Source organism: Saccoglossus kowalevskii, chromosome 15, assembly GCF_978046115.1.
Source record: "Saccoglossus kowalevskii chromosome 15, keSacKowa6.1, whole genome shotgun sequence".
NCBI lineage: Eukaryota > Metazoa > Hemichordata > Enteropneusta > Harrimaniidae > Saccoglossus > Saccoglossus kowalevskii.
Genome location: NC_140655.1, coordinates 33,268,128 through 33,296,025, shown reverse-complemented (window position 1 = coordinate 33,296,025; position 27,898 = coordinate 33,268,128). Strand labels below are relative to the sequence as shown.

The 27,898-nt window shown below is 35.1% G+C and overlaps 1 protein-coding gene across 1 annotated transcript; it reads right to left on the bottom strand.

The window, feature by feature from the left end:
- Positions 1-235: 235 nt before the first annotated feature.
- LOC100369162 (putative methyltransferase DDB_G0268948) lies at positions 236-18,168 on the bottom strand. The gene is made up of 6 exons (XM_002731024.4): positions 17,975-18,168; positions 13,348-13,508; positions 12,611-12,827; positions 10,388-10,494; positions 2,338-2,472; positions 236-1,738 (listed from the first exon to the last, which is right to left on the bottom strand). Exons 1-6 carry the CDS (start codon positions 18,107-18,109, stop codon positions 1,627-1,629), a joined length of 867 nt encoding a protein of 288 aa, XP_002731070.2. The 5' UTR covers positions 18,110-18,168; the 3' UTR covers positions 236-1,626.
- Between the last annotated feature and the right edge of the window lie 9,730 nt (positions 18,169-27,898).

The following is a 27,898-nucleotide window of genomic DNA, read 5'->3' as shown; positions in this document are numbered from 1 at the left end:
AAAATATTTAATTTTCATGGATTTCAACCAAGAACTCAAACTGGAATAATTCCAGAGCATCTACAATGTATGTACTAACTATTGACATCTGTTAAGTGGTTCTTGAGTAACAAGTTGGAAAGCAGAGATGCAGAAATTAAAAAAAAAACTAAGCAGGGATTTTCATGTACTAAGTTCATTAAAATCAACACATAGAACTCACACAAGAGAAAAACAGACAGTGCAACCATAAAACTCCTATTGAAATTATTTATTTAATGAGCTTGAATAAAGGCTTCAAGACAGCTGCACAAACATTCTCAGAATGCAATTCTTGTTAATTCATTAAAATACAATATTAGTGTTATATATGTATAAAGATATCTACAAGATACATAAATATATTGAAACAGATGAATCAATTATTGTAATAAATGGCAGGAATCTACATCAATACTTTATATGTCTTGATAATTTTGAAATTGTGTGAGGTCACCTAGATCAAGTTTAAAAGCAAAGGTATGAGATGGCACTGTTTATACAGAGAAATACAAATGTAGGTCAGAACAAATTTAAGAAACGTATAAAGTTTGAATATGAATGTGGATCCAGAACAGTATTCATGAAAACAAAATGGCCGCCAGTCAGCCACTTGATGAAATTATGTGTTTCAAGGTAACAACATTTTGAATGTTTGTACTAGATTTGAATGGAATCATTCCATACACAACTGAGATGCATTTCTGGAATGACAGAAATCAATGATTTTGATGAATATTTGGTACAAAAATGACGACCATTCTGCCAACTTGGATTTGGAAGAAATAGATATGTACATGTCCCAAGATGTATGACGTGTGTGTAAAGTTTGAATGTGATTGGTTCAATTATATCTAAGATACAAGGACAAACGGACTGAAGTATGAACGGACAGATGCATCCAGAGAGTTTAAAAACATCCAGACAGACTAAAAATGGCCACGAATCAGCCATTTGGAATTTGATATGACTAACAAGATGTTCAACAAGTTGCCATTGTGTATGAAGTTTGAATGTGATAGACACATGCATGTCCATGATACGAGTGCATGGACAAATGGACAATCCACAAGTTTCTGTTTGATTAGCAGTCAGCCATATTGCATTCCCTTAGCAGATGCAAATCAAACAAAATTATGGCAATGCATGAAGCATTAATGTTCAAAAACAAAATGGTCACCAGTCGGCCATTTTGATCCTTATTAAACAAATGGATGTTATATACCGGTACATGTCTCAATGTCTCACAGACAATACATGTAGAAACTACAAAACAAACTGACTATATGGAATGTTATAGAATCAGACAACTCACGCTAATTAAATGCAACAGTTGCATAGAACGGAACAAAATACCAGACAAATGAACAGAAATACAACATGAAGTCGCTATGTCAGACAAGAATACTTCAGCCAAAATACAATATTTCACTGAATCACATTCAAGTATATAATAACCGTTTCCAGTAAATCATAAATTTCAATTTGCAGAAAAGAGATAACTGTGTTCAAAGTAAATTCTAACATTCATTACACAAAGCAAGATAATAAGCAAAGTATTGTTGATTCAGCCCATGGTTCAACACATAATAATGCGGCTGTGTCAGATTACTCATCATTACAATATTCCGGTTTCCGGGACATCACCAGAAAAACAGGTATTACCAATGTCATCAAAGCATTTTCAGCGGCACCTGAATTTCCAATGATTCCCATAATACTGTAAAAGAAGAAAAGAAATAATGTTCCTTGTTCAAATAATCACATTGCTGTCATCCACTCGACCTGAAATATTGAAATAAATTATACACAGGATTGTAAAGTTGCTTGATTCAGATGGAATGAGATGCTTTTCTTCCATACCATCACAACAGTGCCAATAAAGACTTTGAAATACAAATTAAATATTTACCACTAAACAACATGCCAAAGTTAACTGCCATTTTTAGTTTCAGATTATATTTCTATCAGTATATTTGAATATTTCATGCATGTCATGTCACCGATAAAATAAATAACAACTAATGCCACGGTAAACAGTAAACACTAAACATTAGTGGTTTTTCTGATGGTTCTCAAAATGCTACTACTTTCTTCAACAATTCAGACACTTTTCGCCCTAATGACATTGAAAAAAAATTACAAGCAAGATCAAGCGTTCCCATGGATAATCAAATCCAACAAGGCCACATGATATTGAACAAATTTCTGGCGAATTTGTAGACAAGAACAAATGTAAATACATACATTAATATGCAGTCAAAATCTCTTCATGATGATGATGATGATGATTAATCTTGTATTGAAAATTGGAATTACCTGGATTCGAGTTCATCAAATATCTTGGCACCACCAGAGTGAGTTCTCATGTATTGTTTACTTTCAGAGTAAGACTTCAGCAAACCAACAATATTCTGTACTGTGCTTTCTTTCTTAATTGGCACAATGACACCTCTTAACAAAAAAACAAATACAATACATTAAGTAGCTGTTATTTCATCAGGATATACTGTAAAACATGTTCAAAAAACGACATGCAATTTTAGCGAATTGTGGTAAAATGACGTAATAGCGAAATGTTGATTTAGCGAATCTCTCTTGTCATTGTTGATCCCTTTGTTTGGCGGCCATTTTGAATTGATAATAAAGTCATTAGCGACATCTTGAATAAGCGAATCAGTTCTCTCGCTTAATGCACGAAAAAGACATGCTCGCGAAAAGGACATGTTTTACAGTACTGTAAACTACCCGGTACTTTAATATCACAAGAGATTTTTGTAAACGAGTAGTGAAAATTACAAAATTGTGAACATTTCTCTGGCTTCACTTGGCTGACGCGAAATGTTTTCACTAATGCAATGAAATTGCAAGATTTATAGCAGTGCTATGCTTTACGGGATACTGTACGTCATTGCTACAAGGGGATAAACCTAAAACAATGACAGTTGCCAGACTGATGAAAGAGGGGCTGTGTTTTGATCAATTTTGATAATCGCTATATTCAAAGCATATACCCAAGTATAAGCCCCTCCCCGAGTATAAGCCCACCCCTCTGTTTTTAGCCATTTAACGAGTGAGGGCATCCCCTAGTATAGGCCCAGTGTGTTTTTACCCGGCATCGACGACATTTATTAAACAAGCAGCCAGTCAGCTGAGATAGCTCCGCTGTTAGCAATACACATTTCAATTAAAGAACAGAAGATATCATTAGGAAATGAACAATATGTATAGTATCAAAGCAATGGGACTTGCTGTTTTCAACAAGAATTTAAAAATATCACTTTTCACCAAAAATGCCAAAAATAATCATCAAAATTAGATAATTAAAGATATCACCACAAAATTAACAAGTCTGAAAGAGGTGCACATGTAGTACCTATATATGTAATATATAAACAATCGGACTTGCGATTTTCAACAAGAAGTCGAAAATATCATTTTTTACCAAAAATGACAAAAATATTCACCAAAATTAGAGAATTTGAGATCTGAGAGAGGTCCACATGTAGTACCCATTTATGTAATATCAAAGCAATTGGACTTGCCGTTTTTAACGAGAAGTTGAAAATATCAAAATAAGAGAATTTGAGATTTTGACATGAAATGAACAAATCTGAGAAAGAACCATCCAATTTGAAAAAAATTCTGACTTGCGGTTTCCAAGCAGAAGTTGAAATTGTAAAGTTGACGACGACGGACGCCGACAGACGACGAACAATCAGTAATATGAACAGCTCCGCTGTGTCGACTTTGTCGACAGCGGAGCTAAATATGCGTAATAAGTGTATTTCATTGCATAAATATCATGATTGATATGGTAGTTTGGTTGCAGCTTTTACAAGAAAATTCACATTAATTTCAGAGTGCATGGCGGGCAAACATACATAGTTCGCACATTTTCTATTCTGTTATTTACTCAAAATGAACCCCAATGTTGCAATATTGCGATAATCCATATTTCTTTTGAGTAGTAGTTTTCCAAATGGCAAAAATGTGATTGTCAAGTTGTGAAACCTGGTCTTGAACATAGTTTTACTTTTCCGAAAAATCGTGTCATTGAGTCTATCGTGACTGGGGTCAAGGTGTGAGTGAATGAGCATACCAATCTTTGACATGACTTGTTGGCGGCCATGAAAGTTTTAAATACATCCCCACCCTCAGTTTACCTTTCGAAAATTGCAAATCAACAGCTTTTAGGAAAAAAAATCATCGTTTTTTCATCAAAATCAGTGTTAACAGTTCGCATTTTACATCGCGGTAATTCACTTCTGCATTGCGTTGAAAAAAATTACTTCGTCAATAATCGGAGAACTTCGTCTGTACGACACAGCATTTTCATTGGTTAACGAAAAACATGACCTGTAAGGTCAAAGGAAGCTGTTCAGGTCAAATCGTGATAAAGAACACCCTGACTGAATTAGCTTTGCATCAAGTTTGCGTACGATCGAAAACATTTCACAATGAAGATAATGATAAAGATCTTGCCTTTGACCATTTTCCCACAGATCTATTATCCATTTTTGCACCGTAAATTCAGACGGTATGTAAACCATATTGAAATAAAATGTGTGTATTTTTATGATCATGTTTGTTTCATCATTGTAAAAAGTGTCGTTGAATTCAATGACTACTCGTTTCATATTTTTTCCCTCAAAATGACGTAATATTCCTCTGAGACCGGCGCTGTTAACGGAAAAATGTAATTTGGATAATTTTTCAAAATTGATACAATTTTAAACCCACCCAAAAATTATCTTTTCTGAGGTGGTCCTCGAGTATAAGCCCTCCCCCTAATTTTCTCGATTTTACATGTTCAGGCCCCTGGGCTTATACTCCGGGAAGTACGGTAATCCACACTTTGACAATAAACAGGGAGCTCTGGAAAAAATAGTCTAGGACACTAACCAATTCTTCCTATTTAGTATTTCTAAATGTATGTTGCCATGACATTTTGTGATCACTTGCTAATTTTTCAATTTCACAACATCTAATTATTGACAAGTTATGTTCCCTAGGAACAAGGAATGAACAACATACTAAAATCAAAGAAAGCTTAGAAAGAACTCCCATGTGCTGAGAGTATTGAAGACACATTAAATATAATTCAAAATTACTTGTACTTGATTGAGATAGTGATGGAAAAGCTGAAAACTAATAATGCAAATCAGAAAATTAATATGAACAGATTTGAGTGTAAAACTAATGAGGTCTGCACAATGTAACAGACCATCTATATACCAAGTTTTATTGAAATGTGATTGGAACCAAAAAAAATTATGAATTATTATGCTAATTAGGGAATTAAAATAAATGAATTTTAACCCCAAACTAATCCGGTTTGTACATTGTCCTAGAGCATCTTTGCACCAAGTTTCATTGAAATGAAATAATTAGTACTTTAGATATCAGTGTGATAGCTTAAAAGTGGTTAATTATGCAAATTAGTAATTAATATGTACAGATTTTAACCCAAACTAATCAGGTTTGTACATTGTCCTACAGCATCCATGTACAAAGTTTTGTTGAAATGTGTTGATTAGTACTTGAGAAATCAGTGTGAAAGCTGAAAATTAATTAATTATGCAAATTAGGTAATTAATATGCCCAATTATTTACCCTAAAACTAATCAGGTCTTTGGATAGTCCTAAAAGATCTATGTACCAAGTTTCATTAAAACGTAATGATTAGTACTTGAGATATCTGTGAAAAAGCTGAAAATTAACTAATTATGCAGATTAATATGTACAAATATTTATCCCAAAAAAATTAATCTCTACATAGTCCTTGAGTATCTATGTACCAAGTTTCATTGAAATGTAACGCTTACTATTTGAAACATCAAAAGCTTGAAATTAATTAATTATGCAAATTAGGTAATTAATATGCACCGATATTACCCTAAAAACTATCAGGTCTGTGCAGTGTCCTATGACATCTATGTACAAAGTTTCATTGAAATGTGATGATTAGAACTTGATCAGTGGAAAAACCGAAAATTCATTAATCATTAGTAATTAGGTAATTTTTACCAAAAACTAATCAAAACCTAGCATTAGTTCAGAGCATCTATGTACCAAGTTTCATCAAAATCCAATGAGTGGTTATTTAGATATCAGTGGAACAGTTAGGGAACAGCTAAAAATTAGCTAATTATCATGCAAATTAAGTAATTAATATGCATGGATTTTTACGAAAAACTAATCAAATCTGCGCACAAGTTCAGAGCATCTATATAGCAAGTTTCATCAAAATCCAATGAGTGGTTCTTCAGATATCAATGGAACAGTAATGGAACAGCTAAAAATTAGCTTATTATCATGCAAATTAGGTAATTAATATGCATGGAATTTCACCAAAACCTAATCAAATCTGCACATTGGCCCAGAGCATCTATGCACCAAGTTTCATCAAAAACTGATGTATGGTTCTTAAGATATCGGTGGAACAGACGGACACACATACACACACACACACACACACACACACACACACACACACACACAAGCCGGTAGGCTGGTTGGCGATCCGCTCCACTCAAAAACAAGCAATATGTTTTTGACTGTTTCCATGGTGACATAAACGTGAAGATAATGTCGGTTTATAACTAATACGAAGTTCGCAAACACCATTCAGTCTTTAGAAGTCACTTAGTTTTTTACTAGGACCACAGTCACTCTACTAGTAGAATGACTGTGCTAGGACGTATTCTGCTGTTACATTTATTATTTCCATAGTAATTTTCTAGAATGAATGAAGCGTTTCCTGTAAATGCTGGAAAGCGAAATAACGAAATGGTAAATATTTACCTCAAGTACAGTGTGTTGACCTTCATAATAATATACTTCAAAACACTAGTTATGGTGAGTTATTTAAACATACGACTCATAATCGGAAAAGATGACCACAGTCCAGAATTTCAGATGGATATTAAGCAACCTAAGAGCATATCAGAAGAATTTACTCTAAAATATAAATCAAAGAAAGCTTAGAAAGAACTCCCATGTGCTGAGAGTATTGGAGACACATTAAATATAATTCGAAATTACTTAGCTGAAAACTAATTATGCAAATCAGAAAATTAATATGACCAGATTTGAGTGTAAAACTAATGAGGTCTGCGCAATGTAACAGAAAATCTATGTCTCCAAGTTTAATTGAAATGTGATTAGAACCAAAAAATTATGAATTATTATGCTTATTAGGGAATTAATATGAACAGATTTTTACCCCAAACTAATTAGGTTTGTACATTGTCCTAGAGCATCTTTGTACTAAGTTTCATTGAAATGGAATAATTAGCACCGTGAAAACTCCAAAATTTCGACCCCTCTAAAAATTTGACCGCCTATTTATTTGCCGGGTTTCGGTGTTTTATTTACCTCCAAATTTTCGACTCCACTAAAAATTGCCGACTCATTCTTATTCGAAAATTGCGACCAGTTTTAGTTTTCCCCCAAACGAAAAAAAAACCGATGTGAGCGTTCAAACGGGACCTTCCTCAAAGGCATGAATCCGGGTTTCTGATTGACTGAGAGATTTTTATTTTATTGGTAACGAAAATATATTCTAAATAAACGAAGTTTCAAATAAAAATGAACACAAAAATCTCGGCATGCTGCGTTTCTGAATTGTTGATTATTACTGTACTCAGTAGTGATTATAATAATGTACACAAAATAAATTTGTTGAATGGTTATGAAATACAAATAAAAGTCAACTTAGTTTCATCGTAAGCGAATGATTCCGGTCTCGTATAAACGTTTGATGCTGTAGGATATCCGCCATGTTCTCTTAGGTCAAATAGGTCAAATCACTAATTAACCAATCAAAAAGCTGGATGATGCGAAAACGGCATGATTTTTTTTAAATAAAAAAATTAGTTGTTTTTAAAAAATAAACTGGTCATCTGAAGAATAATTTAACATTGTTCACAGTGATAACAGCTCATTCTCGAAAGGAAGCTTACCCGCTCACGCTAGTCACGATAAAAATCATACACGTGTACTCTTGAATAGACAGACGTCAATGACTACGGTAAAACTTAGACTATTTTAGCCGGCAGGATTGATTGAAATGTCCGAAAAATGACGCCAAAATACACCTTAAAAGTCCCATTTTATTTTCTTAAATCCCATTATATTTTTTAATCCAAGGGCGAATTTACGGCAGAATTTGGTCCCTCAAATCACCGGTACGGTGCTCAAATAAGGGACACGTGAGCTTTGATTCTAACCGGATACATTGCACTGGGTCGGGGAGATCGTTTGCTAAACTTCCATGTATCTTTTGTCCAATGGGTACCTGTACTTCGAACATTCGCAAGTTTTCCTAGGTAGTGCGAGACAGCTTTGTCTTTTGACCTATTAGTTTTGTGCTGACCTCTTCTCCGCGTCTTGATGTTTTGTTTTGCTTGTCATAATACTCACTGATTGATGACTTTGTTTAGATTTTGAGTTACAACTCGGCCACGACCTTTGCTTTTACCGTGAAACATGAGGAAGTTTACGTCAATTGACGGACATTGCATTTTTTAAAAACTAATGAAGCACACTGTCTATCATCCCCATTTTTTTTTGCTGATTTCTATTCTGAAAAATTCGACCGTCCGAAAATGCACCTTAATTTTGACTCTAAAAACACGTCACATTTCTAACACCAATTATTTAAAACCAGTCGAAATTTTGGAGTTTTTACGGTACTTTAGATATCAGTGTGAAAGATTAAAATTGGTTAATTATGCAAATTAGGTAATTAATATGTACAGATTTTAACCCACAATTATTCAGGTCTGTCTATTGTCCTACAGCATCCATGTACATTCATTGATATGTGATGTATAGTACCTGAGATATCAGTGTGAAAGTTGGTTAATTATGCAAATTAGGTGATTAATATGCACAAATATTTACCGGAAACTAATTGGGTCTGCATAATTCTAGATTCATTGAAATATGATGATTAGTACTTTAGATATCAGTAGAAAAGCTGAAAATTAATTATGCAAATTAGGTAATTAATATGCACAATTATTTACCCTAAAACTAATCAGGTCTCTGCATAGTCCTAAAGGATCTATGTACCAAGTTTCATTGAAATGCGATGATTAGTACTTGAGATACCCGTGGAAAAGCTGAAAATTAACTAATTATGCAAATTAGGTGATTAATATGCACAAATATTTATCAAAAACAATCAATCTCTGCATAGTCCTTGAGTATGTAAGTACCAAGTTTCATTGAAATGTAATGCTAACTACTTATATCAAATGCTGAAAATTAATTAATTATGCAAATTAGGTAATTAATATGTACTGATATTACCATAAAAACTATCAGGTCTGTGCAGTGTCGTATGACATCTATGTACCAAGTTTCATTGAAATGTGATGATTAGTACTTGAGATATCAGTGGAAAAACCGAAAATTGACTAATCATTATGCAAATTAGGTAATTAGTATCCACGGATTATTACCAAAAACTAATCAAAACCTAGCATTAGTTCAGAGCATCTATGTACCAAGTTTCATCAAAATCCAATGAGTGGTTGTTTAGATATCAGTGGAACAGTCATGGAACCACTAAAAAATAGCTAATTATCATGCAAATTAGGTAATTAATATGCACGGATTTTTACCAAAAATTAATCAAATCTGCGCATATGTTCAGAGCATCTATGTACCAAGTTTCATCAAAATCCAATGAGTGGTTCTTTAGATATCAGTGGAACAGTCATAGAACAACTAAAAATTAGCTAATTATCATGCAAATTAGGTAATTAACGAGCATGGATTTTTACCAAAACCTAATCAAATCTGCGCATTGGCCCAGAGCATCTATGCACCAAGTTTCATCAAAAACCGATGTATGGTTCTTGAGATAGCAGTGGAACAGTCGGACACACATACACACATACACACACACATACACACATACACACATACACACATACACACATACACACATACACACATACACACATACAGACACACTAACTGCAAAGACTCCCATTTTGTGCTTCGCACATGGGAGTCAAAAAGTACATTTTTATTACCCAGGTGATATTTTTACAACAAATTTGCAAGTGAGATACAATGAACCAAATACAGTATAAACAAGCACCACATTTAACAGATCACAAATAATTAAAATATTGGTTATTTTTGTTTTAATTTGTCAAATTGTGCAAGACAGTTCTAAAGTGACCCTGAATGACCAGTATAAACTGATGAAAAATTTTGAATAATACATTTCATTTTATGCGACTTACAAGATGTCACTGTACTTTACAGACAAGATTCACTCACTGCACACACATCAAATGTATACCCAGTGTTAGATGTTCCATTGCAAAATAACATTTATAACTACCTCTTGCACTCTTGGAATGGAAGTTCCAAATCTTGAAATTTTCCTGTTTGCACACTTCTGGAAATGGACCAGTGGTCTAGTCTATTGTCAAATACAGTTTCTTCAACCTTTAGCATTTTCCAAAACAATGAAAAAAATACATGAGAATTTCAGATACAATTAGGCCAGACTTTTATTATACCTTGTTTCGCAAACCCGCCGAATGAACAAGAACCGAAAATGAAATAAAAATAAAATTTTATTTCAGCATAATTTCTCGTGCCGTAAGTGCAAAAAATTGCTAAAAAAATATTATTTTTATCTTCATTTTTTACCGCTCGCCGCATAACAAATCCAAGTCGCATTTTCATGGGAGTATCATGATCAAAGTACCGAAGTCTCGCGCAGATGAGAAACAAGGTTATACATGGAATAAAATTTTATTTCATTTCTTCTCTCCGATAAATTATCTCACTTACAATTCTTTGAGAATCACACAAATCTAATGAGAAAAAAAAAAGAGTTTTATTTTTTTTCCACCCCCCTCAAAAAAATTGCCTTATAAAAACTTGAGAAACAAGGAATAAAAAAAGCCTGGCTTTAGCGGTATACATGATATGCATGCGTGTTATAGTACACCAATAACGTGCAAGATTGCTAAAAGTAACAATTCCATTTAAGATTGAAGACCAATTATTTATAGCATTCTGAACTACTGTAGAATACTTTATTTTCACTTGGAATTTATTTTCGCTATTTTCGCTGAAGCGATGATTCCGTGAAAATAAAATCCAGTGAATATACTTTTTTTCCTATATTTCACATTAAACTCATTAAAAATCAGTGAAAATAAATTCCAAGCAAAACGCCCAAAAAGCCTTTTCAGCGAAAATTAATTCCAGCGAAAATAAAGTATTCCAAAGTATTCTACATTTATAATTGTGACAATTGCTTTCTCCCCTAACGGATGCACATTTCTATCTGTCTTTTGTTGTCATTTTCTTATGCAGCAAAATGTGACAAAACATCACTAGAATGCATAATCAATTTTCTAAATTCTGGATAATAATGACTAGCCACGTAAACCTAAAACTGATAAGCTCACATTAATAGAAACACACAATCACAATGACGTCTCAAATTAATCAGTTCTTACTTGACTTGCCCAGGATCTGCATTTCCTCAGGCAGTATTATGTACAGAGGGTAATTGTGGCAGCTCATACCAACCCCTGTATAAAAAAGTTTAAACAACGAACATGTAGGAAACGCGCGGTTGATGTATACAATCAAAATATATATTTGTACGAATAAAACAAATAAAACTGAAGTTGAACTAAATAAATTCTATTTCAATATTTTTCAGAATTAATATAAAGTCATCTATTAGCATATGTCTTCAAAACATTAATTGCATGCACGCCAGATTTAGATTTAAACATAATACATATATAGTTGGTTCCCACACACACAATAGAGTTTTTTTTTTTTTTATTCCATCAATGAATACTGCAATGTAGACGGCCAAAAGTATAAAAAATATGCTATTGCTCAGCTCATATTGTTTAGATATGCTAAAAAAATATTCAAAATTGACTATATTGCCACAGTAACTTTAAATCCAATTATCACCATAGTTGTGAAAGCACACTTGTTTTTGGTCATTATTGGTCAATTATAATAAAAACAAAAACAATTTAAAAACAAATTAATTTATGCATGAATAATTATTAATCATGTAGTTGCGGTTTTACAGTATTATGAATGTTACACTGATACGCCATGGCTAAAGGCTTGCAAGTAGAATAGATAACACAAACTGAAAATACTTGTGTGAAATAATTAATAAAAAACAAAACAGTCATTCACAAAGCACCACAAAAATGAACGGTATTTTTAAAAATGCTGTTATAATTTTTTGCAGCTGAAATAACTAGGATCAATGCTTCATGCTTTCCTTGGGTAGCCATGTGAATGTGAACACAATTAGAGAGATCATTCCTCTTTGATTATAAACATTCATGTACTTGTTGAACGAATACAAGTGTTTCTCGGTGAATACAAGACAAAATGTGTCATAAACAGAAACGATTCTTTCCAGGAAAATAACATTGCCTGTCAAATATTTCAAACAACTCTATTGTGTTCATTCATTTATGATAAATAAGTTCTATTGTTTATCCAAATTAAAGATTTCTAATATGATAATAGTTTCATTACCGAATAGAACAATTTTCAAAATTACCTTTTTGATAAGGTTATTAATCTTCATGGTCTGGTTAGCATCACCTGTTTCAACCTCAATCTCTTGAAATGAATAGATTGCCAAGCATCCACCAGGTCGTAAGAGTCTCGTAACTTCCGGATAAAAAGTCTTGAGATCAAACCAATGAATGGCCGTGCCAGCAGTGATGAGATCTACCTTACCAGTCTCCACTGGAATGTCACCACAGCTTGCAACTCTGTAATGTTGAAATTCACACTGGTATCATCAAAACATTACAATAAAATCCTATTTTTTTAATGTATTTACATTAATGCTGTGTTCATAATTGTTTACATATATATTTCAATCATTCATTCATCATATAAAAGTGAATCGATCATGAACCTTGTTGAACTTCCCAAGTCCAGTTGTTAATAGAACATGCATGAACACGTCAACAAAACTTTCCCCTCGTAAACTCTTCCATTCATTACAGGCAAGCTAAAAAAAGGTCACAAGTTGGGCATTATCGCAGAACTATACTCAGTAAATGACTAGCATCAGTAACCCACCATGAGTGATATTAATTCATACTAAATTTGAAAAGAAATCAGCATAAATGTATAAATAGTATAAATTTACGAATTGGGGAAGGCAATTTAAAAACTACTAACGTAAAGATGAATGACTTGTGTTTTAATTCTTATATGAGCTATACTTATTCTGTTTAAATGTATTTTCCCATGATGCAACAGAGTGATTGACCATGCACATACTTGAATGAGACATTAGATGGAATGTGTTCGGACTCCTCTGCCACTTTAATTTGATCCAAGCTGATGTCCACTCCAAGGACACTGTTGAAGTATGGTGCAAGCATGAAAGTACTCTGCCCAGAACCACACCCAACATCAACTGCATATTTAGTGGGACCAGGCTGGAAAAAAAACAACAGATTTTGAAGAGTATTTCTTGAACATTTAGTTATACATACTGTGGCAAAAAAAAAATCAGGTTTTAGAAAAATGTACACGTACTGTACCTACATCTTGGCTACTTTTGTGAAAACTTGCATGCATTACTTTGCAACAAATGCACTTGTTGCACTATTTTCCTTTCATCAAATATTCGATCTCCTGTCTCAAACTAGATATTAATGCATAATAACAGTACATGTTCTCATTTAGCACAAGTTCTCAGTATATTGTCATGTTATGTATACATGTGCACTGTAAATACATGAACTGTATTAGCATGGTACATGTACTGGTATCGACATTAACAATCAAAATTAATTGCAAAATTGTGAGTAATTGCAATATTACAAATTATGCCCACTGTGATTTTCTCTATTTTACTGAGTTATAACTGTTTGCTTTGTAGACATAGTTTTTGTGAGTGATCTTCCATACAAAGACATGTTACATGTATGTGCAGCCCCATTTACTTTTGACTTGACCAAATAAGGGCTGAGGAAATAAAAACTTGAAATGAATTAGATTTATTTAAAGAGTTTTTACATGTTGCTATGGTGTCATAGTGATTGAGTATTATAAGAGACATTTCATTTTGAACTGTACTTGCATAAGTACACACTTAAAAGCCATTTACAACATGCATATACCGATATGTACATGTACAAAGCATAGACATAAACCACCAAACAAATCTGATGGAAGTCTATACTATCATTGTACTGCCCAGGTGCATATTTAACACTGGCTGGCATGCTGCATATCTTCAACATACTGTAGAGAAAAAAAAAAAAAAATATCTGTTTCTCGCTTTCGCGCACATCATATTGAACTATGCGTCTCGGACGTTTTTTTTTCCATTCTAAAGCATTCCAAAATGCGCTTGTACTCGCACTTGTCTCAAATTTCTCCCATTTTAGCTCAGTATTCAAAAAAAATAATCGCCTTACTGCCCGCCTAATGTTAAAATTTCCATGAAACGAGAAACAGATTTTTTTTTGTTCTTGGCCACACTTTTCTCTATTGCATTGTCTCATTTAAAGTTCCAGAAATTCCATTCACCAGATCACAAGACAGTATCCACCATGCTGAAAAATACCAGTAATAATACTTTAAGGTCGTGTAAATTAATTGCTCAGGGCAACTAAGCGTAACAAAATACAAGGCTCACTTGTAGCAGGATCAAGTATTCACCCATCTCACTGATATACTCATGCAAACTGTCATTTTATTGGCCTTATTTTTGGTTTTCTGCGCTGTGGTGAGTTCATCGTTAGTTCCTCTAAAGCATTTGCTGGAGGCTTTCATTTTACCTTTGAAAAGGTCAGATTTCAGGATGAAACTATCAGATTTAAGTTATATATCTATGTCTGATCAATTCCATGCAGGAGTGGTTTGTCACACGCAACGTAATATTACCGTAATTGGTATAGTACAGGTGTGATGGTTCAAATACCAAAATGGCAACAGTAACATAAAGACTTCCCTGGCGGCGATGATAACATACGAACACGGAGCCAACAGATGAGGTTTCAACTGGTACTGGTATTATTATACTCTGCAAACATCAAGTACAAGGCAATAGAAGGTAATGGAACATTCTAGAAATTTGTAGTAAATTCCAGACTCATTATGTATGCTGATGTAATGGTCTATTTATAGACAGTGTGGGTATATATAGGGGAGTTGTTCAGCACTGAGATCAGATTGGAGATCTCGTTGAATTGTATTGGAGTTTAAGTATCTAGTTATTGGAGTAGTGGAGTTTTACCGCGTTATTGTACTTGATGTTTGCAGAGTATAATAATACCAGTACCAGTTGAAACCTCATCTGTTGGCTCCGTGTTCGTATGTTATCATCGCCGCCAGGGAAGTCTTTATGTTACTGTTGCCATTTTGGTATTTGAACCATCACACCTGTACTATACCAATTACGGTAATATTACGTTGCGTGTGACAGGTAGCGGCAAGCCAGTTTCGCCCAGACAACTTTAAGGACATATATTGTCCAGAGCTGTCCTGCGTTTCTCCTGCAACGATGAGAGAAATGGGAGAAGAGTGGAGGTGTATGGTGGCCTAAAAGTCGGTCAAGTCAGTTTGCTTGCTTTGTCCGCATTGAAGTTGACAAAACTGCAATGAAAGCAGCGGATGCTTCTTGGCCGAAGTCTCCTTTCGGGGTGAAGAAAAGTTTCTTATTATTTTTTTTTTCATTCTCTGATTCGGATAATTTGCTTGCACGTACAGTCAGTAATAATTTGATCATAAGACAAATTTTCTGCATCCAAATTTTTGTTGACTCTATAATTTGTTACATAGTTGAAGTAGTTCAAGAGCATTAGTGTCTACACTTAGTCCATCTGAAGTGTCACTTTAAGAGCTGTAATTTGAATGTCAAAGAAGTTAATTTCCAGGTTGCTGTCGACAAACTTATTGTTCATTTTTAATTATTTTTTTTTTCAATAACACAGTAAGTTTTTCTTTATTATTGAGTTGGTGTGTATGCCTTTGGCAAAGCTAACATCTGCCTTATCCTCTTGCCTTTTCAAAATCAAAGGTGATGATACCTGTGACAGTAATACAGTACGAGATGTGTACATCAACATGTGCCTCCTACAAATAAAGACTTGTTGTTGTTTTTTTGATACACTGTGGTTCAATTCGTAATAACAGCTCCGTAGTCCTGTGGTTTTAGCAAGATTTTTTTTTTGGGAAGGATTTTTTTTTTCTGCTCTCTCGCATTAGGTCTTCAGAGGATGTCATCCATAAAATTAAATCAGTGTGGCCTAATCAGATCTGCAGATTATCTAAAAGCACCTATGTACCTAGTTATATTAGTGGTACACAAGATATCTGTGGAACACCTATGAATTAGTTAATTTATGCAAATTAGGTACTTAGTAAGCTCAAAATTTAACCCTAAACTGAGCATGTATAATGGCTTATCCCTAAACATCTACAAGTCTATGTACCAAGTTACATTGAATCTGATGTGTGGTTGAGATATTGGTAGAAAGGTAAATATTGGCTAATTTATATGAAAAACAGGCAATTAATATGCATGGTTTCAACCAAAATTTTATCAGGTCTGAGTTTTATTCTACAGTGTATATGTACCTTGTTTCATTAAAATCTGTTGAATGGTACTTGAGAAACACAGGACAATGCTTAACATTGCCTAATTATTATGATAATTAATATGCATGGGATTTAAACCAAAACTAATCAGTACTGTGCATTATCCCAGAACATCTATGTACCAAGTTCTGTGCAATCTGTCTAATGGTATACGAGAAACAGTGAAAATGCTTAAAATTGCCTAATTAATTTGCTAATTGAATAATTAATATGCACAGGATTTAAATCAAAACTAATCAACACTGCGTATTATATACCAAGTTTCATTGAAATCTATTTAATACTAATAGCACATGTGAAACAAGTGAAAAAGTTTAAAATTGGCTAATTAATATGCTAATTAGGTGGTAATATGCATTGATTTCAACCTAAAACTAATCAGGTCTGCACATTATCTAAGATCATGCATGTATCAAGTTTCATTGAAAAAGAACAGCAGTAGTAATTGGTAACAACGTTCAGTTCTGTTATTGGGTCATTGACACCTTTTCAGATAGTGATGAGAACAATTATTAATATTTTGCTATTTTTTCACAATAACAGAATTGCAATTACTTTACCTTGCCACTTATGAGCAGGGTAAAAATAAATTCACGATAGTTTGGTAAAAAAAAAAAATTGTCAAAATGCGACGGTGAAGCGATTTCAATGAAATTGATCATTTGACTAAAACATCTAGAATAATTGTGTTACAGCGACATTAACAATTTATTATTAGTAACTGGAAGTCGCGAAATTGTTTTCACGGATTTCGAGTTTGAGTTCTGCCACAAATGCCATATCCAGTCGAAAGTGGGAGGGGTTGAGCCAAAAAAGTGTAATTCGATATTGGGCGTGGCATAATGCTAGAGATGTAATTTCCAACTCTAACATTCATCGGAACTCACGATTTTTAATCAAATTGATGCCTTACCTGTTTCAAGAAAATTGGTTGGCTCACCTTAACAGTTCACTTATAAGTCAGTGCTAAATGCTAATATAATAATAATCCATTACGTTTATGTACGACGCTACGATTAAATACACGGGGACGAGAAAGTACGTGTATTGCGAGATTTTATTAGTAAGAATAAGAGTTTTTTATACTATTTATACTGGCATGAAAGCACAGCCACCATGCGGGGAACATCTCCCTCATACTGCCTGCGGTATGTGCTTGCAGATTTGCAGAGGGTAACGCTCGGAGCTCTTGGCCTTATGAGTTTACCAATTACGGGGATATAATAAAAGAACATTCTAAAACATACGGGTCAGTGACGACTCCAAAGATCACTACAGGCATCTACAAACATACCTTTTTCTTTAAATAGTCAAACATTTCCTTAGCCAGTTCTGGTGAATATGATGTACGAACTTTCCTATAGGACTCAGTCATTGCATCTCCACGAAAAAAATCGTGAAATTCGTCGGGTTTCGTAGGCGTAACCATGATTACAATACGTTTGCTGTAGCGTCGACTGAACTGTACTGGATGACTTATGGCTGTGACTGCGACTGCGGAGTCACGTTGAAGCATTGGTTAATTTGCATATGAATTCCGGAAGTCTCAACACGCACATAGCAATGTCGGCCTTCTTGTTTTTCCCCCTTGACGGCCCATGGACTGCCAGTTCATTGTTTCATAGCGCAGTTTTAATCTGAATATATTTTCTTTTAATTTAGTGTTCGTATTTCTAGTAAATCCTGACAATGCTGAATAAATCGTTGGATTTTTGTTGGAAAAAAAAGATTACAGAAACCCCAATCGATGGAATTATCTTTGAACGAATATGTAATTTTATGCAAACTACAATCGCCGCAACGTAGGCAGTATGCTAATCCCCCTAGTCTTAAATGTTTTCCGAGACACGCATCCTAAAAAAAGAAGCGAGAGAGTTTCCTAACCGTTCTTCTAGTAACCGTGATCAAGTTTACTACCAGCCTTTCTTTTTTCATTGTTGGTGGTGTACTTTCCTCATAAAGATCCAATCGTGTGATAGTAATAGAAGTCATTCACAATTTGCAATCAATAATTAAAATTTGCAAAAATCTATAACGTAAACACCAAATAAACTGTTATTAACGAGCATTGGACTCGGTGACAATAGTGGCGGGTTCGGAGTTTAGACAGAAAAAAAACAAATATTTGATTTATATTTTCTATTAAAATTTAGAATGCTACTTGCAGAGAGAATTGACAGTCCATTGAATATTGTGTGAAACAATAAAGGTCTTAAAGTCCTTGGCACGTTCCTCGACAACAGTCTGGGGGAAAACAGGTTGAGACGAAACATGAGTGGTGGTCAATGTACGCGACGACCTTGTCATATAGATGGCATGATATTGTAATTAATTAATTGATTGCTTATAATAAACTATTATATAGACTTGTCACGTGATTAATTCCACCTAAGGAGTTTGCCAAATAAACACAAACTCCATGTGACACCAAAACTTTATTGAATTAATTTACAGAGATGACATAATTGATAACCTGCCGACTAAATTACCCTTTGTAAAAACTCAATACTCAATGGCGGGACATTGTACTGCCTCTATGACATACACCTAACTTTTCGTTTAGTTATACCATCGTCCCTCAAACACCGGTGTTGAGGGACGGTGGTTATTCTCCACAAAAAGACGGTGACTTGCAGTGGCATCTGCTTCACGGGCGTGTCCAACTGGAGGATATCTGAAATCCAAATCAAAGAATTAGTTGAGTGTTTATTTTGCCATGGAAGAGATGGCTTAATCCATATCTTTGTAGAATGTCAGCGACTCGATCTTTTCAATTTACAATCAATTTACAATTTTACAATGACATCATGGACCAAAATAACATAGCATTGTCACGGCACGTGCGTGGTCCACCAAAAATATATTTCTACAGGTTCAACCCATCGTCTTCGGGGTTTTATTCTAATTGTAAAAGGTTATATGTAATACACATGAATAAACTAAAAGACCTATCTATTACCGACGTTGTTAGGTGTTTAAAACGGTGCTAAACACGGAATTTCTAATGAGTACCACCTGTAAAACCTTTGTTTTTCTTTTTCTTTTTTCCCTCTAGTAAAAAATATAATAGTAATAATCGAGGATTTAAAATGATTATAAGTTTCATTTATATTGAAAGTTGCAACTTCTCTGATGTTGACACAATAATCAAATGATGTCTAAATCCTTGTTTCATTTTTCTTTATAGCATATTATGGAAGAGAATGTCAATTCGTTTTCACAGAGTAAATTACTGTTTATTTTTGTATTTATTTCCATAAGTTCTGTATTTTTTGTTTATGACTAATAAAAAATGTCAAAAAAAGAAAGAAAAAAACAAAACACGCACAATCAACATATTTACTTCACATTTTCCGTATCAATACCACTGTAATTGGATTATCACTGGAGTAGCCAAACTATTTGTTGTAAGACTGCCATTGCATCAATATATAACGAACAACTAACTACAAACATTGAATCTCATTACTGTTTGTTTTACCAATTTTGATAAATTTCTATAATTTTGCGTTTTAAATTTGAGTACTAAAAAAACACTGAGAAATGCATTAAGGTAGCGAGAAGGGAAATTTTCACTTTTTTCTTGATTTTTCAAAAATTGATAAAACGGTTACTTTAGACCTTGATACATCATCCCAGGTTAACAAAGATCGAAATTGCGAAATAATGTTGCTCAAATTATTGTTTTAAAACGCCAACAGAAAAGACTACAACTGCCGTTGCGTGGATATTTACATAATGTTTATCTTTGGAAGGGTTTAAATGATAACATCTTATCTGTATACTCTGTTGTTGACGATTCTGATATAACGGATGAATAGCTTCCTGTCGCAAACAATGCGTGTTTATCTAACGTCCATTGTCAGCATTATTGTCAGTCGAGACTTCGTCGGAGAAACATGGTCATACAGTACTCATACAACCACAGTCTGTGATACAACCTTCCACTTTTACATCGACCGCTTATCGCTTAATTTCCGAGTACGCGGTCTTTTCCGACCGGAAACCGACCGCATTTTAATCGCGTTTTTTTTTTTCGCTTGCTCGCTCATTGAAAACACCGACCGCTCGGCCAAACACTGACACTGGCACATGAGTGGTCGAAATGGTGGTTTTGATAGTAAAGTGTGAACATACAACTAGTATTAACTATTATTAAGTTCTGAACGACACATCAAATCTAATAGTTGTATGACACTTGTATCGTGAAAGCAACTGAACTGGGACCTCTTGTTACGTGTTGTACTTTATTTTAATGAGACAGTTACGTGAAAAAAAACATAGGTAACTCTTAATTCCAAAAATAACGATACTAAATCCACGTCGGTCCACAGGCGGTAAAATTTGACATACAATTTTCAAAATTAAGTCACGATCATTGAATGAGTTCAGTCTATACCGTATACGTACCGTAGAAGTGTTCCCACAAAAAAATATTTTCGACTAAAAACGACCACATGCCCTGAAAAAATCGAACAGAGATTGACATGTATGAATAATTTATTGGGCTTAAAAAAACGTGTCAAATTCAGTTATAGCCATAAATAGTTGGTGGCCAGTCGATGAACAATTCGAAACTCAGGATTCACACGGAAGTTCTTCAGGGCTGAAAATTATCGACCCTACTCTGGTTTACTTTATTTCACAACTTGCAGTGAAGATTCGCCTAGTATTTTCTTTTTGAACTGACGTCAAATTCCATCCGTTTGTCAAAATATACCGATGTTTTTCTGTGAATAATTTTGAAGCCTGTCACAGCGCAAAAAAAACTATGTGAATCGACGCCGGAGATTTGATGGTACGACGACCCTTCAATTAGCGTCAAATATGCTTTGTTGCAACATCATTGAATGGCTGAAAGTCACATGATCGGAGCACGACCTGGGTCACAGAACCATATTTGTCCGTATTATCAACATGATCTCGCAAAAGAGCCACACCCACATTTTCAATCTTTTTTAAGTTGCCAACAAATGTAAAAAAAAAACTAGTGAATTTCATGGATTCGAATAAAATAAAGCAAGCGATTGATAAGAATGATTATTAATATTTTCCCTGATGCTCTTCGATTTTTGTTCACGGTAAGAAATGGCTAGTTGAAGTTGCATCATCTTCAAGGCGGCTGTTACACCGCGAACAACTCTAGCTCTGTTGTAGTTTTGCGATGTAAAATAAAATATATATCATGGTAATAATACTTGTTTAATTATTTGGAGTTTCAGCCCACAAATTACGGACATGATCCCCGTGAATTACGGTCAATGTTTGTCCTGTCTCGGCTGATTGTGTTGATCGACGCCCTTCCTAAACTCGGTATTGAGAAACCAACGAGGATCGACATTCCAAACAAATTATTGGGACACGGTCGACAGACATTCCAAACGAGATTTTTCTAGATATTTACAAACATACTGTCATGACAAACATATGTAAAATTAACAAATACACAAAGCGGTGTAATATTAGGTTTTATTTTAGTCTTAGAAATATTTTCTTTCACTCAGCCCATGCATGGAACTGCCATTTAGCTTCATGGTCCTTCAGCTTGTCAAAACAACAATAATTATACAAAACACATTGCGAAGACTCAACAATCAGGAAAGAAAACCCATACAATCATGTCGTACTTGTGTTGAAACACATTTTGTATTTCACGTCAGAATATTGTTTAAAATAAAATATTCAGTCCAAGCCAAATCTAGGTCAAAGGGTCAGATTGCGTGCATATAATTATAGATAATTGAACGAAAAGTATTTCAAATTTTGTCAGCTGTTCAACATCTATAAAAACCAGAAAGACAATTATAAGACAATGTGAACCTCGGAAAATTTTCTGTTAGTCCGATTTTTAAATGCGCGCGAACGAGCGGTGATATTTCGGGGTTTCCGCGGTCGAAAATAAAGCGGAAATTGCCCCGTCGAATTAAACAAGCGGTCGCAAAAGCGAGAGAAAAAGGTGAGTGGAAAGCAGAAGCGGGCGTGAGGTTGTGCGAAATGAGTACTGGAACTTTGCGAAAATCGTTTTATTTTCCAAGTCAATATTCTATTTTACTAATACAATTTTTTCTAACGCAATGGCGTTGACAGACGATGCAAAGAAAAATCTGCCACTCAGTGTCGCGCTCTGACACAGCAATTTTTTTTTTCAAACATCGGCCATTTTGTTTCACCATGAAAACCGTTTTATTAGATCTCTTATCAGAGACACTTGAAGGATTAGCTTGTTTGTAAAATGTCAGCGTGTACAGTGGGACAGTAATGTTTGTCAGAGGATTATCCCTCGTTGTTCGTTTGCATAACAATGGCAACCCGAACGTTCCCGGAGTACGGACACAAATGCCAGCAGTTTTCTTCATTTTTCACGCTCGAGCTTGAAATTATTCATTATCTGACACTCTTTATGAGTTCTATGATATCAGTGGTTAATATGTTTGGCCATTTTTAGTGTATATTTATAATAATGCAGCAAATCTACTGTGTTTTATTAACCAAAACTGTTTTCCCGTTTTTCTCGAGTTAAAGTTTTGATTGAGTACGACTCATTTGGGGCCGACGCCAAATCAAGTGCGTTTGGACTATGACATTCAAACTCGCAGTTATCGTTCAAAAGATAATGATGGTGCGAAATATGTCTGGGTTTTTCAAGAAAGTGCTTTGTCACAGAATAAACGTCAAAAAACCCTTCTCGCTACCTTAACTCAACTATATCTCAAAATATTTGTGTGGACTCAAACAACTTTAAAGTATTGCCAAGATGTTATTCTTCCCACAATAAGATGGGGCGTCCATACACTAATAAAATATATCATGTGCTTTACGGCTTATCAGTGGAAATCAACGGTCACTGTTAGTGATATGATTCACGGGTTTTCCTACTGTTGTAGCTGGTTCTCGTAATGCTGGAGATAATTCTCTCGCTTGTCACTGCTTTTTTTTAAAGCGGGGGAGTCGTCACCTGCGCATGCGTCAGATGGCCATAGCGTGTCATTGTTTACAAACAATTGTCTACTACTAAGCCTTTGCGTTTTTAGCGTGTATTGTTATCGTCGCTTGGGACTCAATTCCCGCGCGTGCGCAGGTGACGACCCTTCCGCTTTAACTGACTTTCAACGTGTCTTTTCCATTGGTCATTCATTTGTGATGTCTCGGCTATTTGTCCTAAGTTGTATTTGAGTGTGTCTGTCTCCTAAATGACATTGGTGTTTACGTAGTAAGTAATTCGGTTCTCCACCATGTCAAGTGAACACTAGCGTTGTTGTGAGGGGACTCAATTTCGCTTGGCTGTGAGGGGACTGAGTTTCGCTTGGCTGTGAGGGGACTCAGTTTCGCTTGGCTGTGAGGGAACTCAGTTTCGCTTGGCTTATATCAATTGCACGTAGAGATACCGGATTAGACCAAATAGAATACACATTATTTAGTTCATTACAGATAGTCCAGCTTTATTCATCCAAACGCTCAGCTAAGTTAACACCTCGCCGTCCACTCGTTCTCCTCTTTCCAAGGGTAACAAAGTCTCTATCTTAAAAGTCTCTAAGGCGTAGAAGAGTAAACTGCTGCAGTAAATCGCTGCAGTCGTTGGCACGACCGTGTGATTACTTGGAATGTTTCTCGCGGATAAAGCCTTGTGAAGTTGCGACTATTATAAACAATTAGTAAATAATTTATTTATCAAACTGCTGTAATATATGTTTAAAATCTCAAGGGTAACCCTAAACATGCAAGTTGTTGATTCTAAACAATAGTGCAAAGTCGTTATTTATTACTTCTAAGCTTTTGTAATTTTTATCATTTGGAATAAAGAGTTCATGTATTGCGAGAAGATTATTTATTAAGTTTGGCATTTTCTTCTCCTGATTTGGAGGAATCTGAAAAACCTGTTTCTCAACTTGCCTCTTTATTTAGTTAGTTCAAGACGCATTCAAGATGACAGCCCCCATAGAGTAAATATCGGTAAATTGATCGGAATAATTTGATTATCACGTATACGCCAGTTGACTACCAGCGTGGTTCTAACCAGCAAATCTCAGTGCACACCTGTGTTTCCGTTGCTGTATACGCACTCGGCTCATCTAGGTCTAGGTGCATTGTTTTCTATTGCCACTGGGCCAGTAATATTACTGAAATATATTTATTAGAAAACAATCAATCGGAGATGTTCGATTTTTTTCTATTGAATGGAGTGTTTATTATTTATAGGAGCAGAAATCGAATACTTCTACCTATATTTACCGTTTCTACAGTTGGACAGCTTGCAGCCAAAATCAGTAAAACATCTTTAAAACAATCTTCCCAGTGAAATTAATGGAAACTAATACGTTTCTTGAAAACAGGAGAGGTTTATAATTGATGTTAGCACAGGGATGTGCATAGAAAGTATATAAGTCCCCTAACGCCCTCTATAGTTCAATTATCCTTCCCACAATTGAGTTAAACAATTTCTTTCCTATCCTCGGGGCGGAGCTACGTCACAGACGTTCCACGTTGCTAAGACGTGCACCACTGTACCATGTATTTCTATGACTTTGTGCGCGCTGCTGTGGAACGCCGGTCGAGCCGGTGAAAATTCGAGAAAACAACACAAACTCAACTTTGAAGTAATCCTGAACAACCAAATTCATATATGTTACACACGTAGGGCTAATCTTGTTACAATGTCAGAGGAGTCTCAACCACCATCCCAGTGTACCGTTTTCTGCGAGTTTTCACCGCGAGGGTTGCCAGGCGGTAGAAATGCCCGGATGTCCGCCCCGAGGATAGTTTGGCTTTCTCAAATAGTTTATTTAGTTTTTAATATATTTTCTGGTAAAACAACTGGTATACATATTGACGGTTACCTTTCTATTGTTTTCTTGTTCCATAGAAAAAAACGTGAAGTATAAGAAGTTGAGTTTGCTAGCGATACAGGTTCGAATACATTAGGTGCAAATAATTTTTAATTGTTGTTATATCTATTACGGCATAATGAAAAATGTAAGAAGAAACGCATGACAGAGACGTATCGAGTATAGATAAATTGGGAATATCATCATTGTGTAACGATGGTTACAGCCATTCACGTCTTTTCCTCAAATAATACATTGCACATAATAATGATTAGAACCAAGTATGACTAGTGCTCTGCCAAAGCAATAACAAAAATCAATTAAAAATAAGCCCCTAAAATACGTCATTTCCGGACTCACAAAACACAAGTTAAGAAGGGAATATCTTAATTTAAATATTAGCGACATACAACACATATTCTATTCCAAGGTAAATGACTATAACCTTACACATGTGATAATTTGCATAATCATTCACCCATTGTACGCTCTGACGTCTCATATAGCTATAACATCAACTTAAATAAATAAATCGATTAATGTTGTGTAAACATTTATTTATTGTATTAAAATTCAGTCATTGCTTTAAAAAATGAATGATACATTTTATCATTTATGTACAACATTGCAAAACATGTAAATTATGTCTATTTCCGACAGCGCCCTCGAACGGACAGAGTCGCGTATAGAATAAACAAAGGTGTATGAATTTGTCAAATACCGTTTTTATTTATTATGAGTGATATGAAATTCATGTATGATATTTTTATGCACATTATAAAACGCACGTATTCGGCTATCGCATGCAGCCTGCGTTGACATTTTTTTGTCCATACACGTAATTATTTCTGTGTTATTTTTTCTGTCACGTGGTTATTATTATAAGTGTTTACCGGAATATATGTTTGTGTAAAATCAAACAGTGGAATAATAATAATAATAGGTCCAGTCGAAATCGGAAATAAATTCGAACCCCAAATCGAGTTACTGGAATCCTAATCCTAATTTTAAACCATGCCAGTTTCAACATTGTACTAAGTATTCATTTATTATTGACGTGTTTGCATGTACGGAATGGTTATTGCCCTGTTCAACTGGTGATGGCAGTGTATTTGCATACACGTGTCTTAAAGCACGTGTGTCTTACTAGTTCCATCGCGCGAGGGCGCAGTATGTGTAATGGAGTAGTGGAGAATTGCATTGTTTCTAAAAAATACGACAAAATTACATGTTTAGAACAGTATTGGACACCCCTTACTGTCTCAGTACTGGTCACCCCTCATTGCAGCAGTACTGGACACCCCTGGTTGTCTCAGTACTGGGCACCCCTTGTTGTCTAAGTACTGGACACCCCTCGTTGTCTCAGTACTGGACACCCCTTGTTGTAGCAGTACTGGACCCCGGTACTGGACACCCCTTGTTGTCTAAGTACTGGACACCCCTCGTTGTCTCAGTACATGACACCCCTCGTTGTCTCAGTACTGGACACCCCTCGTTGTCTCAGTACTGGACACCCCTCGTTGTCTCAGTACTGGACACCCTTCGTTGTCTCAGTACTGCACACCCCTTGTTGTAGCAGTACTGGACACCCCGTGTTGCATAAGTACTGGACACTCCTCGTTGTCTCAGTACTGGACACCCCTCATTGTCTCAATACTGGACACCCTTCGTTCTCTCAGTACTGGACACCCCTCGTCTCAGTACTGGACACCCCTCGTTGTCTCAGTACTGGACATCCCTTGTTGTCTAAGTACTGGACACCCTTCATTCTCTCAGTAATGGACACCCCTCGTTGTCTCAGTACTAGACACCTCTCGTTGTCTCAGTACTGGACACCCCTATTTTTAGCAGTGCATCCCACTGTAAACGTTGCGTCACATGTTTTTTGACTGTTCAAATCTTTTTTTTTTTGACATTTTGTTTCTCCTGGCGGTACTTTAAAACTCCGATTCATTTAGTTACAGACGCCTATCTCGTATCCAATACCCACGTCAGGAACTATGACGTCATCGCGGTGCATTAAGAACACAAATAAGAAGGGGATGATTTCTTGTTATGTGAAAGACTTAATCGACTCTTGAAATTAATTCAGCATATTACTCGAACTTTTCTTTGTCAGTCTTGACCCTAATTTTCTCATTTGAATGGATTCATTGGCAATAAACAGTCATCGAATACAGAATGTGTTTCCATGACTACTGTTCTATTCTGCTTGTCTGTGCTCTCTTATTGAGATGTTAGGCGGCCATGTCATCATTGTGACCATATTACTATATTTCCTAACGGTCGTCACGGTTGGATCATTTAAGGCCAATGAGATTGCGTGTTTTCATCAGACAATATTCCGGAAACCAACACATGTGTTAATTTACTGCCACAAACATTTGAACAAACCA

Excerpts from the sequence above, each read along its gene's own strand:
- LOC100369162 (XM_002731024.4), bottom strand. The coding sequence starts at position 18,109 with ATGGTTACGCCTACGAAACCCGACGAATTTCACGATTTTTTTCGTGGA. Across the intron at positions 13,509-17,974 it reads TTGACTATTTAAAGAAAAAG|CCTGGTCCCACTAAATATGC; the intron begins GTATGTTTGTAG and ends TTTTTTTTCCAG. Across the intron at positions 10,495-12,610 it reads TTAATAACCTTATCAAAAAG|GTTGAAGAAACTGTATTTGA; the intron begins GTAATTTTGAAA and ends AAAATGCTAAAG.